Source organism: Amaranthus tricolor, chromosome 1 (genome assembly GCF_026212465.1).
Source record: "Amaranthus tricolor cultivar Red isolate AtriRed21 chromosome 1, ASM2621246v1, whole genome shotgun sequence".
NCBI classification, from domain to species: domain Eukaryota; kingdom Viridiplantae; phylum Streptophyta; class Magnoliopsida; order Caryophyllales; family Amaranthaceae; genus Amaranthus; species Amaranthus tricolor.
The window spans coordinates 35,820,339-35,835,148 of NC_080047.1; the positions used below are offsets into that span (position 1 = coordinate 35,820,339).

General features: G+C 29.8%; 2 protein-coding genes across 2 annotated transcripts; both read left to right on the plus strand.

Moving 5' to 3' along the window:
* The first annotated feature begins 735 nt into the window (after positions 1-735).
* Positions 736-1,844, plus strand: LOC130821660 (pathogenesis-related protein 5-like). The gene is made up of 2 exons (XM_057687450.1): positions 736-933; positions 1,115-1,844. Exons 1-2 carry the CDS (start codon positions 882-884, stop codon positions 1,813-1,815), a joined length of 753 nt encoding a protein of 250 aa, XP_057543433.1. The 5' UTR covers positions 736-881; the 3' UTR covers positions 1,816-1,844.
* Positions 1,845-10,129: 8,285 nt separating this feature from the next.
* On the plus strand, positions 10,130-14,311 carry LOC130814750 (pirin-like protein). The gene is made up of 7 exons (XM_057680935.1): positions 10,130-10,501; positions 11,044-11,093; positions 11,804-11,842; positions 12,173-12,201; positions 12,338-12,400; positions 13,145-13,248; positions 13,621-14,311. Exons 1-7 carry the CDS (start codon positions 10,275-10,277, stop codon positions 14,105-14,107), a joined length of 999 nt encoding a protein of 332 aa, XP_057536918.1. The 5' UTR covers positions 10,130-10,274; the 3' UTR covers positions 14,108-14,311.
* Positions 14,312-14,810: the final 499 nt, after the last annotated feature.

Genomic DNA, 14,810 nt, shown 5'->3' on the forward strand with positions numbered 1-14,810 from the left:
ACTCTTTTTTTTTCAATAGCAAAAAAATATCTCTACATAATCTACTCCATCAAAATTTTGAATTTCTTTTGCAACAAAAAACTTTGAGAACTCTAGTAATGAAAATATGGCATATGAAGATGATCTATCCTAACTGGCCAATTTTTTTTTTTCTTTTTTGACTTTTTTGGCTATGAAAAGGTTATTGTTTTTCCGTTTAAAAGCTTCATGCTTTTTGTAATATTGACGTATTAGTTTGAGACTCGAATCCAAACCTGACACTCAATAAGACTGGACCTAATATAAGACTGGACCTAATACTAACATAACCTATCGAAAATGATTCAATTCAATCTGTCCGGGTCTAATCCTAGGATATACAATAAGTGATCAATAAATAATAATGTTAATCTGTCTTTATTTTTAACATATCACAATCTATACATATATTTATTAAATTTTTGATTTAGAAAAGGTAAAGATATTGCCCAAAACTTTTAAATTTAATACATACATTATATATATTTCTACATATTTGTTTTGGTACCATCAAAATGATTCCCCAATATCTGTCTCCCAATTCCCATAACCCGACCCTTTAATTAAAAAAATTCATGCGAATGAAGAGCTAATAAATTGTTAAAAAGGGACCAAGATATATCACAATCTTTATGAATAATTCCTAAAATCAAATTTAATTATTAAATTCCCTGATAAATAAGGATCCCTTAAACAGTTAGACTACAAATACTCCACCTTTTTGCTTTAACTTCCCATTATCCCCTCAACATTTAACCACTCTGACTTGACTTTCAATTGCTATTTCGTTTCTATTTATACACACAAAACTTTCATACTAATATTGTTGATTGATCATCTGTCTGCTTTCCCTCTCACCAACAATGACAACCATCCACTGCAGATTCTTCCTCGTCGTCTCCTCCCTCTTGTTAGGTACGTATTCAACAGTCGTGTCTATTATGCACACTTTTAATTTAAAAGAGTTTATATTGTCACTAAAATTGTCGTTAAAAACTGTTGGCTACAGATTTGACAAACAAAAACCCTTTGTCGCCATTTACTTATAATTTCTTTATCAAATACGTTACGATGCATATGCTTTTTTTTTGTACAGGTTTTTCAACTAAGACAGCTTCAGCAACCGTGTTCAATCTCCACAACAACTGTCCTTACACAGTCTGGCCTGGTTCATTAACAGCAAACGGAGAACCACTCCTCCTACAATCAAACTCCATACTCCCACCCGGAGACTCAATCACACTGAATCCACCAGCAGGTTGGTCAGGCCGATTCTGGGCCCGAACAGGCTGCAACTTTAACACAAACGGTCAAGGAAACTGCTCGACAGGCGACTGTGGCGGGCTAAGTTGCACAGGAGGTGGACTCCCTCCAGTCTCACTCGTAGAATTCACTTTAAACGGCGCCGGCAGAATGGACTTCTATGACGTAAGCTTAGTAGACGGTTACAATGTCGGGATTGGTGTAAAGCCCATAAATGGTGGAACGGGTAATTGTGAGTATGCTGGATGCGTGGAGGATCTAAACGGGTCATGCCCACCCGAACTACAAGTGATAGACCCGGCCCAAGAAGGTGTAGTAGTGGCGTGTAAGAGTGCATGCGCTGCGTTTAATAGACCAGAGTATTGTTGTTCCGAGGATCATGCAACACCTGAAACGTGCTCACCAACGGAGTATTCGGAGTTGTTTAAGAATGCGTGTCCAAGTGCGTATAGTTATGCATATGATGATGCTTCCAGCACTTGTACTTGTGTTGGCTCTGATTATCTCATCACTTTCTGCCCTTCAGCTGTGTGATTTATTCTTAAATTTGTTTTTGTTTTGTTTTAAAGGATTGTAGTTGATTCATGTTTATTACGATTGTTGTTATTTATGAAATTTCAGATTTTATTTATTTTGATTCTCGTGAATGAAATATGAATATTATTATTTATTGTTCCGGTTAAAAATTGGAAACAATCAAATACATGGATACCTTCGGGTGGATGTGGTGATCAAATACTGGTTAATGGAAAACCATTGAATACCTAAAAATAAACACCAACAACCTCGGGTTGTCCCCCGAGCCCCGGGGACGGTGCCTCCAACGCCCAAGTTAGTGCCCACATATAAGCTATATGATGCAGAGTAGTCTTTTTAGAGGGATAATGTTTAGTTTTGCTTAATAAAAATGTCCTCATCCTTCTTAACTTTCCTCCTAAGAGGTATATTTATAGAGACAAATTAGTGGGCTTATTTAATACGTGAATTTTTGCCCTTAATAAAAGTGGACATATATTTAATTTTATTCACAAACATTAATGTTTTGCTATTGTTAAACAAATGGTATTATTTTACGTACTCTCTTTTATTTGTCGTCATACTTGTCCTATTTATCTTTTTCACATTTGCGGAGGTAATATTTTGATTCTTAATATATCGAATAGTACAAAATTAAAAATTAAAAATTAAAAATTAAAAATTGATATTAATAATTGTTACATTGAGACGAATGAAACAAGATCTCACTTGACCAAATTTTAACTTATAGATTAAGAATAAAATATAAATTAAGAGTGAACAACAAATCTTCTGTGAGACGGCCGCATATGTGCGACCATTGTTCAACCTATAATTTTAAAGCTTAAATTAGACATTTTGAACTTTGAAATACACATTTTAAGTCTTGAATTTGACAAACTTTAAATTATTAGAATAGAGTAGACAGTCTAAGTCTTGAAATAGATATTTTATAGTTGGAATAGGTAAGTAAAATATAAAATTACAGGTTGGAGTATGAGTTTTAAAAGTTAGAATTGGCATTTTAAGTGGTAGAATAAGTGTTTTAAGAGTAGAAATCGATAGTTAAAAAATTAAATTAAGCCTCTGAAGAAGGAATATTGAGGTTTGGAATAGGGGCTTTAAGTGTTAGATTTGACTTTTTAAGTTTTGTAATAGATGTTTTAATACTTGAATTTGACAAAGTATAAAAATTTTTCGGTGGCACGCATGAAGCAGTTGCATATAAGTTTTTTTGAAAAGTAAATAGGGGAAGTAGGGAGAATATGAGGGAGTAATAAAACTTACCTAACAATGCGCGTTGAGGAATTCTTAATTTATAGTGAGGTAAATTGAGGTGATGTAACATCAATAAATAATGGTATTTCTTTGTGTTCTTCAGTAGCATGTTCTTGTTTGTAAGCTAAAATTTTGATTCTCCGTGTGCAGTTTTTTTTAAAAATTAGGATTTGTTTATTTGAAAGGAGTTTTTATCACCTAATTGCTCATTGATTATAAGTTAAAGAGTATGCGATCATGTCATACATTCCTTGACAAAATGCAGGAAAACAAAATGTTAATGATTAGGATAATTTGTTTGCTTTTCTCAAGGTTAACGAACATCACCACATTTTACTTTTGTATGGACGAAGTGAATATCCATTTCAATATGTTTAGTATGTTGATGATGAACAAGATTATCAGAGAGGTAAACGACACTCACATTATCACAATGAACAAGATCTCATGTATGATTTTTAATTGAAGTATTATTCCTCTTGCATGGCATTTTTCTAGTTTGGGTCACAGAGAATAGTAGTCAGGTTTTTAGGAATAGGAGAAAAGGAAATAAAAAAGCCTGAATAGGGTTTTAAAATCTCATGCTTGCCGTGAGTAGTCATACTAGTATTAGAGAGGGGATGAAAGATAGGCGAATTAAGAGGAGGAAGATCTGGATGCGTGAGGCAGGCCCAGAATCAGGAGAGGAAGGGGTGAACATTTGTGGGCTGCTAGGGAAAGTTCGAAGGGGAATAGTTAATTGGATCTAGGCTACGTTAGGAAGGCTCAAAAGAGAAAGGAGAGGGAGCTTGCCTTAGAGCATTAGGTTCTAGGCCATGCAGGCCCAAAAGGAAGAGATTGGAGTATTTGGGTAATAGAAATAGGTAAAGGATCATCTAAGAATGTGTAATTATTTTTAGAATGTGGAGAAGATCGAGAAAAAGGAAAAGTAGACTCATTAAAAATAACATATACGGGAGAAATGATAATTTTGTGAGACGATGGGTTATAGCATTTGTTATCCTTATGAGAAGAGCGAGATTTTTAAGTTTATGAATCATGGCGATGGGAATTAGAGGAAAGCATAAACAATTAAAAATGTGAAGATTTTAGTACTGAGTAGGAAGGAGCTCTTTGATAAAGAATATGATCAAGTAGGAGTTAAATTGCCAAGAAGTTTAGAGGGTAAAGCAGTATGTAAGGCGTGAGGCCAAAAAGAGGGAGAGAGAATCATGACAAAGTAGAGTGTGAACAATGTCATTAATGGAATGAATTTTTTTTCTCTTGAATTTTCCATTTGGGAAGAAGTATGTGGACACGAGAAGTGAGAAACAATTCCATGTTGGACACAAAATTCATAAAAAGGGCCATTATCGAATTCACCCCATGATCGCATTGAAAAGATCTAATGTCAAGCTCAAAGGGCCATTATCGAATTCACCCCATAATTGCATTAACAAAAATGTCCACAAAGAATTTGTATACATGTCTAGAAAAAGGACATAATATTTATTTTCTAAATGAATTGAAATATGAGATGTCCATAAATCACTATATATTATTTCAAACGAACAAAAACACAGAGATATAAAATTAACAAAAGGAAATTTACATGTTTGCCCAAGAACATGAATGACAAAAGGCAATTCAATGAACTTAGAAGTACGAAGAGAATCTAAATTAACATTGCCCGAGTGACCTAATTAGGAATGCCAATTAATCGAAAATAAAGTAGAGAAAGTCGATGGAGTAAATGATGAGATAAAGGTGCCAGTTGATGATGTGAAAGGGTAAAGATCATTATGGCTATTACATCGTTGAAGTATGTTTTCCGTTCCCAAGTCCTTCACAGAAAAATCAAAAAGGAATCAAATTCAACAAAGACTATATTATCATGAGTAAAATTACTAACACAAATTAGATTTTCAACTCAGTCCACGAAGTAAACAATATTATCCATGAAGCGGAGCAATGCATTCCCTCATCTGCTCTCAATGCAACCACAAACAGAAGCTTGCCTTTCTCTATTGTCCTTACATTTAAATTTTAGGTAAATCAAATATAATTAAGTTAAACTAAGCCAAATCAAATCAAATGAAATCAATTTGACAGAATCATTTTATGTCTTGGGTAAATCAAATCAAATAAAATGTTTTTTAATCACGTTATCTTAAGTAAAATTTGGCTTTCATTTATAGTTTGATTTAGATCCCAAGTTAAATAGCTAGTATCATTTAATGCAGATCGAGATTGTCAAATCTAGATGTATGCAAATAGATTTGATTTGAGTTAGTAAAAACCCGAATCAGAAGCGAAGTTACCCGGTTAAAAATGGTTTTTTAAATGATTATCAAACCGACGATCCGAACCCAACTTCATAGAATCATTTGAAAACCGAAATTGGTTCTCATCAAAATCGAATCTTAGCCGATTTTTATAATCATCATATAACTGTTAATTGAGATTATCCGAACGTAATAATGATCAAATTAAGTGGTAGCTGACTTAACTTTGCTAGACGTTTAACTGTTTAGTTGTTAATCTAAACTGATTATTTATCAAGCTGTTGTAAACGGGAACTAAATACAAGCCAACCTCAAAGATTAAATTATAATTAATTTTAATTCATCAAACTACTATTAAATGTAATGAAAATTTTAAAAAATTTAGTACTAATTTTAGTTAACAATGAATGTTTGAAAACTAATTAATTTCTAGTAATGCAACATTGTAAATTATCTATGCATCAACAAGGTTTCTTTTCAAATTGACATCAATTATAAATTAATAAGTACAATATAATACCCAAAAAAAACCCTAATTTCTTAGTAACATGTTGAAGTACATCTATGCAAAAACATATATACACTTAGAAAAATGTGTGTTATGGGCGGATTTATAGAGTAACCTAGGGTAGCACGTGCTACCCTTCAAATTTGAAAATAAAAAACTCAGTTTTTAAGTCTTCCATTGATAAGGCTTACTATGTCTATGTGTCTTGAGGTTGAAGATGAAGGTTTGCTGCTAGTTCTAACTTGCTACTTTTTCTTTCCTTTAAAGGAGTACTATTCGAAAATTTAAGTTAATCACGGTTATTTATAAATCACTATAGAAAGACAAAAAAAAAAACTAATAGAATAATCAAAACAAAAAAAGAAAAACCAAATCATTAAATTCATAAACCAATAAATACTTGCCTAGCAAACCTAGTACTATTATTAACCTTATTTATTGGGCTACATACCTAGAGTCAATTGCCCATTTTCTATTATGAATTAAGATAAAATTAAAATTTAAAAGAGAAAGTGAAAAAAATAAGATTATTTAACAACTTAATTCTAAAAATAAGCTCCGTGAAAACTTATTTCTCAAAATAAGTGTCCGTACATCTAAGCCTAGCCTCGAGAAGAGTCGCTGTTAGTAACAGCGAAAGTGAAAAAAAGAAAATTAAAAGCCTAAAGTCGCTGTTAGTAACAGCGACTTAAAAAAAAATTAAAAAGCCCAAAGTCGCTGTTACTAATAGCGACTTAAAAAACAAAAAAAAAAAAATTTTTTTTTTTAAAGTCGCTGTTAGTAACAGCGACTTAATGCGTTTTATATTTTTTTGCACAATTGATTTAATGGCGAACTTACAATGCGGCCCATCCTTGTTGCCCACTCTCGTGGTTCACTATTTTGGCTTAAATTTTAGTTTTTGGCTCCTACAATTATTTTAATTGTATACTACTAGTAATGTTACAAGAGTAGTACTCCCTCCGATTCAGAGAAATGTTTTTATTTCTTTTTGGGTAAGTACACCTTAAATGTCTAATTTCTATTTATAGTATTCATTTTTTTTACCAATATATTTACCCTTAAAATCACATGCCACCTACTTATTTAGAGTGGTCCCTACTCTTTCTTAATATATATGCCAAACCAGTATGGGGCATTAGGTACGTATAAGTTCGTGTTTATTAGGGAAGCAATGTTGGATGGTATTCTTGGTATGGGTTATGGTTGTGTTCTAGGTAGGAGATTTCCTTAATAAACGAATTAAGAGGAAAGCTTGATCTTTAATTTGGTAGCCATATGTGCAAAAAGGATGACAATTATGGCAATAAATTGCATTTGTACCGATCATGATCTTGGGATTTCGATTCACAAATACTGTTTACTAAGATTAAATCAATTGTACAAAAAAACATAAAACGCATTAAGTCGCTGTTACTAACAGCGACTTTTAAAAAAAAAAATTTATTTTTTTTTGTTAAGTCGCTGTTAGTAACAGCGACTTTGGGCTTTAAATTTTTTTTTTTTCACTTTCGCTGTTACTAACAGCGACTCTTCTCGAGGCTAAATTTGGATGTACGGACGCTTATTTTGGGAAATAAGTTTTCACGGAGCTTATTTTTGGAATTAAGTTGTTAAATAATCTTATTTTTTTCAAATTTTCAATTTAAAACTAGTACTTCCATTTTATAACAAACTAAATGTTAAGTGTATTGTATTTCACGAATTTTTAAATGAGACGGTTTTAATGTGATACTATCTCTATTAGACTGATCCATGTACAAGTTTTTAAGTGAAACAGTGTCATACAAAACCAACTGATGATATTAATAACTTCAATCCTACTAATACATAACCTTTTATTTTACACATATTTGCTTCTCTTTTATAATAGTCATAGTCATAGTCATAGTAATAATCAACCAATTTCTTCAATAAACATCACAAAGAATCATACTACATAAAAGACATGACCTAAAAAAATCAGATTTTTATATTTCCTACCTACATGTATTTTTGTGAGAAAGTGGATTATCAATGTGTTCACCCAGAAGTCTTTTATTTGTTTCAGCAACAATGCAACAGATCAGAGACATACAACAACTATTTTCACCTTCAAGCTTGATATTCACTTAGTGAGGAAACTACAAGAGGGTTTAATTATTTAAAATCATGTTATATCGAGTCTATAACTCTATACCTCTAATTTTGTTATTCATTTGTAGAGATATAATATAATTCAAGGCATAGATGATGGAATTTTATTTTTAAAGTTACCACGATCAATCACTTTTCAATATTATATTTTGAGGTTTACCTTCGATTGCTTTAGTATTTCTATATTAATTTTTGCAAGATCTTGAGTCCGGTTTAGATAGTATGTTGTGCTAGTAAGGCTTTGTTCTCTTCGTTAGATCTAATTGAATGTGATCTCAATTTACTAAGGTTTGATCTAATTTGGTCTGATCTAGTCAGATTAGATTTGATCTAATCTGGTTTGATCTAGTCTAGTCTGATTTGATCTGATTTAATCTGATTTAATCTTATTTGGTTTCATAAAGTTATTATTATTATTATTATTATTATTATTATTATTATTATTATTATCTGATTTATTTAGAATACTCCCTCTAATTTACATTAATTATCCCATTTAGTTTTTTGACATTATTCATTGATTATTTTAATTTGTACTTTACTTTTAATATAAACGTTAAACTATAGTCAAGTGTGATACAATATGAAGTTTTAAGTGAAGGTAAAATGAGCCTTGAATTGGAACACACAGCAATAATGGGATGCAGACTGTGTATGCATTGTTATTGAATGAATAAATGAATAACAAGGGAATACCTCTTATATAGAGAGGCTAAAGAGAACAAGAGGACAAAAAATAAGAAAACTAGAATCAAGAAACAGAACTAAGGCCAAGACAAATAAGAGCCAACTAACTAATAAATTAATAAAATCTTATTTGATTCGTGTCTATGTAATTTTATTAATATTAAATTTTTATAATTTTTAAATGTGTAGATATAAATATTTAAAATTAAATATGTGTCAAAACTAAATGAGAGAATTGAGGTGAATTAAGAATTAATACGTTGACGCAACTATTACACACGAATTGAAAAACAAAAAGATAAAAAAAAGGCTTTGGTCACGCTGATGTATGTATAGAATCATCATCTAAATTGGTGAGTTGGAGATAAAGTGGAGAAAGGCAACGTCGTAATTCATGATCCCACCCAATATTTCGCCCACAACACGCACACTAAATATACGCTCATTCCCAACTACACCATGTTATTTTTAGCATTCTATTCCACCTCATATTTACGACCTTTTTTTTCATCTTCTTTGCTTTCCCGATTTTGATATTGGTTGATACATTATTTAATAGAAGTATACACCATGTTTTATGATAAGATGAAAGATCGTTTCATATAAATGTGATTTTTTAAATATTACTTATTAATTATATTATCAATATAAATTAAACTAATATTATAAGGATTAAAAAACTTTTAATTAGCAAGTCTACTCAAAATCTTCTTATAAGTAGTTTATTTAACTTTTTTGTGTTGAAGTGCATTTTTTAATTCATCGTCAAATAAGATAATTAGTCAAATTTAAATTTATTACCATTAAATTTTGGGGTTATGATATTATATGTAGCTAGGATTTAAATAAAAATCTTTATTAATTTTATAAAAGTGATATTAAGCTGTGAATTCATAATAAAATCAAAATCAATTAATATAATAACACAAATTCTTTAATGAAATTGTCTTATACTAATATTATTTCTATTAGACTAACCCATATAAATTTAGTTTACTAAAATAATTATTTATAATTTTTATTATAAAGTGATCAATTAGGGAAATAAGATAATTATATGACTTTGTCTAATAATAAGAACATCTCAATCAAGACAAACTGATATGATTAACATTTGTTTGATTCAATTTTTATACTCTTAGTATTTTCATAATCATTAAGACTATATATATTATATTTCAAAATTTTAATATAACAAATTATCCTGTTATCAAATTTATTTTAGAAAAACACCCTTAAAATTGGGATTGTTCATGATAAATCAATAAATAAAATTATTAAAAAAAATCAAAAAAATATTAAATTATTCAATATAATTTTTCCAATTTATTAAAACCTTAATCATTAACGGTGAATAGATTAAGTTCACCATCACCAACAAAAAAAATTAGACACTAGAAATAGAGGACGATATCAAAACATCAGCATCAAGGCATGAACAAAGCAATCACAATAAAAAAACTTCTAGAAACCCCAAAAACAATCCAAAAAGAATCCCCTCTTTTATTGACACATTCTTGTTTCTTCAACAATCTTCTCCCCTATAAATACATAAAGCTGAGACATGACTTGTAAAATAACACAAGCCCAACTACCTCTTATTAATGAGAGTTAATACCTTAAACAACTTGAAATTAAATTACTCCAAAGTCTTTAATTTTGTAAAGCCATCTAAACCCAGAAAGAATTGTAATATTGTCATTGCTAAAAATATGTCAGGATCATCAAACACAAATTCTGATATCAACAACCCAAGATTAGTGATTAAGAAAGTCTTGGCTGAATCTCGGCGTGAAGGAGATGGTGCTACTGTTCGTCGCAGCATTGGCAGGTTTGATTTCACACATTTCTTTATTTATGTACTATTTTAATTTTAAGTTTTGTAATCGTTATAAATTAAAAATTGTATAGACTTTGGTATTAATAAAATTTAAATTCAAACGAATTAAAGAAGATTTCACTTAATTATAATATATAGATTGAAATTAGTTGCTAAAAGCAAAAAAATATTTGATCGAAATAGGAGGGAGTATAGTTTATTTCCATCATTAAATCAATTTTTAGTTAATTATTTCAAAAAGATGTTTCTTTACCTTCTGCATTGGTACATTATCATTTTGAAGTAGACTGTTATCGATTTTCTTGGGAATCATGAATAAAAAGAAAAGCAAAGTAAAATTATATAAAAAAAAAAAAAAAACAAATTATTACATAAAATTGGAGAAATTTTATCAATTAATCTTAATATTTGTGGGAAAAATCATAATTGATTCCAGATTTAGTTATGGCATCGCATTGCTATTGAAAGTCAACGTTTTGTATTTATGGTGATGTTCAATGGTTTATTTTTTTCATCTTGTATTGAACCTGCAGACCGGGATTGAAGTTTTTGGATCCTTTCTTGATGTTGGACGAATTTTCAGGTATTTTCACATTCAGTAATTTTTTAAATAACTGTTTAGTTTAGTATTTTGTTGTCTTATTTATTTTTCATTATTTCTAATTACTATTATGGCCCGTTTGGTCGATGGTAATGAAGTAATGGGAATGAAATGTTGTAATGGCAATAGTAATGAAAGAATAGATATGAGAATTGGTAATGAAGATTCTTTTGTTTGGTGCGTATGACTAAAGAATGGTAATGGAAGATAATATTCAATTCATTGCATTTGGTTGTTAGTAATAAAAAATGGTAACGACTTTTAGTTTCATTATTGTATATTTGTATCTAAAAGCATTATTGTATCTAAATTATTCTATCTAATGATTCTTTTTTTAATAATAATATTTTTGTGGATAATTACATATATTACCTTTTTTTTCTTCATTATTTTTTTTGGACAATATTACCTTATTTTATTACCACAGTAATACTTCATTACCATTGCAGCCTAATACCATGTTGTTTGATTGTAATAAAAATAGCTCTTTTTGGTAATTTCATTACCTTATTTTATTACCATCCATTACCATTAAAGACATTCAAATAAACAAATTTTTTATTACTTAATTTTATTACCATTACCGCCCTCTAATACCATATACCAAACGGGTGATTATTAGTTTTTGTTACTTATTTTATATTTGTGAGGTTCTAATTATAGTGTTTGAACATCACGTATGTGTTGCGCAGTTTCTGCACCAGCTGGATTTCCTGATCATCCACATAGAGGTTGTTAATTATTCAATCAAAGTCATTTTTTATTCATTATTTTTTTCATTTTTTCAATATTTTCTTAATTTCAGTTCACACCCATCTTTTCTTTTGTTTTTTTTTTTTTTTGTCTTTTTAACCGCAATTCTCCTCCTTCTCTTTAGAGGGATTTGATTGTCACCTACATTCACATCTTTCTATTTAGCGAGATTTAATGGTTATGATAACAATAATACGTTTTTTTATAATTTATACATAAATAATGATAAAAAAAATTACTTTGGTGAATTCAACTATATTATGCTTTATGCAACTCATTGACTTTTTGCTCTTTATATCTTTTTTTAGGATTTGAGACAGTTACATACATGTTGGAGGTACTTCTATTTCTATATCTTTTAAGTTGACTTTTCTAAGATTTATTTATATTATTTTAGTTACTTACTCTTTTGAGTGAGTTAATAATACAATACTTGATTATTAATTGTTGATTGTTGATGTGTGTTTGAACAGGGTGCTTTTGCTCATCAGGATTTTGCTGGGCACAAAGGGGTAATTAGAACTGGCGATGTGCAGGTAAAACCACGTTCACAATTAATGTTGACCAGCTTCCTCAAAATTGATATGCATCATAATTTTTCTTTTAGAAAAGTTCTAAATACAACATTTTATATGATGCCTTTTATATAGTGTATAAAAGAATGCTACTCTGTTCAATTTATAGGGCTTACACATAATTCTCTTTCAGTTGAAACATCTACCACTCAATTAATTTTTAATAGATTAAATTCTTAATATATCTTTTTATTTTCTCAACCTACCATGTCCATTAAAAAGAACTTCTTCCGTTTCTTTTCAAATGTCTCATTTTCTTTTGGGCTATAATTCATTAATTACTCTTAATTTGTATTTTATTGTTAATCCATACATTAATACATAGTCAAATGAGATCGTTTCAATATAAAGTTTATTAATGTCTAATTTTTATAATTTCTAATTATACACAATTATCGCCATAAAATATTAAATTAATACATTGACAAACGTGTGAAAAGCAAATGAGACATTTGAAATGAAACAGAGTGGGTAATTATATAGCATGAATACCGCATTATGGTACACAATGTTATTAATACTTTACGTAACATTTATTGTGTTATTTAATTTTACACAAACGGTATTGAATTATATTAAAATTTATGACACGATTACACGTTAATTAATGTTATCAATGCTCATTATCTTGATTGCTTTCATACATAGTCCTAGTATCAAAATCATTAATTTCCATTAATAAAAAGATTTATGATTGCTATACAGTGGATGACTGCTGGAAGAGGTATAGTCCATTCAGAGATGCCAGTTGGGGATGGAGTTAACAAGGGTTTGCAACTTTGGATCAATTTGTCATCCAAAGACAAAATGTAAGAAAATATTTCCTTACTTTGGTACATATAATAAGCCTTGTATAAGAAAATGGTGACTCTGGGTATGTACAACATGTTCGAAACTACTAATAGACTTAAAATAAATGATAGCTTAAGTATTATTATGTATTTTTCGATCCCTTTAAGATTATATCTTAAAATTTAACACAAATATTTAAATGAGACAGTCTTATAACGAGAACATTAATATTGGACTAACATAAGTACATTTAGTTGTTAAATGATCTAAAATAATTTTAAAGGGATTAAATAGAGGAATGAGCTAATTATATTGACTCATTTTATGATTAGACGGTCTTATATAAGACGAGCTGAAAGTTTGATGCCTGAAATCATAATCTTATGCAGGATTGAACCCAACTATCAGGAACTGCCAAGTGATGACATACCAAGAGCAGAAAAAGACGGTGTAGAAGTACGAGTAATAGCCGGGGAATCAATGGGAATTTATTCACCAGTTTATACAAGAACACCAACCATGTATTTGGATTTCACCTTACAACCAGGAGCCAGTTTTGCCCAACCAATCCCAGAGTCATACAACGCATTCATCTACATCATCGAAGGTGAAGGCGTATTCGGGTCATCGAATTCAAAACCAATGTCTGCACATCAATGCCTGGTTTTGGGACCAGGAGATGGCTTATATGTATGGAATGTATCGTCGAAGCAGCTAAGATTTGTGCTGATTGGAGGACAACCTTTGAATGAGCCAGTAGTTCAGTATGGTCCTTTTGTGATGAATACACAAGCAGAGATTGAGCAGACTTTTGAGGATTATCAGTTTGGCAAGAATGGTTTTGAGATGGCTAATTATTGGAGATCCCAGCAATAATCTTTATATTAAAAATTTATATTTTCTGTTTTTCCCCTGTTCCTACCGATTAATAAGGCCTAGGAGTTTGCTATATTTTTTTTCTTTTTTTATTTCTTTTATTGATATCGTTCAATCATAGATTTTTTTATATTTCTTTTATTTACTAAGCAATATTAAATTGAATAAAGAAATGAAGAAAACATATTTCATTATATTTTTCTAGTTTTGCTTCAAGGTTATCAAATAGCTATTCTTGTGAGGAATTATCTCTTAAAAGACGATGATCTTAAATAAAGAGTTTATATTCTCATAATATGTATGAGATGATAAGTCATTTAACCTATGTATGAGACATGTTTATAAGTAAAACCATCTCATACATCTATTTTTGTATCATAAAATGGGTGCTATTTAAGTTTGAATATGATTTTACAGAACAAAGTTATATATACTACATGATATAGCAACTAGCAATATAGTACAAGCGTGGTTGAGTAATAAACAAGCTTGAAATTCATGCTCAAGAACAAATAATCTAAAAGATATTTAAATATTGATTCTGATATAAAATAAAGTTTACCAATATATTATTTGTTAGCAAGTAAAAAATAAATATATGAAAGGAGATATAAATCAAATGTCGCTTAATTTGAACTAACAAAAGTACAAGAGGAAAAAACTAAGTTATTGGAAATCAAATGTTATTTGAACGATTGTAAAG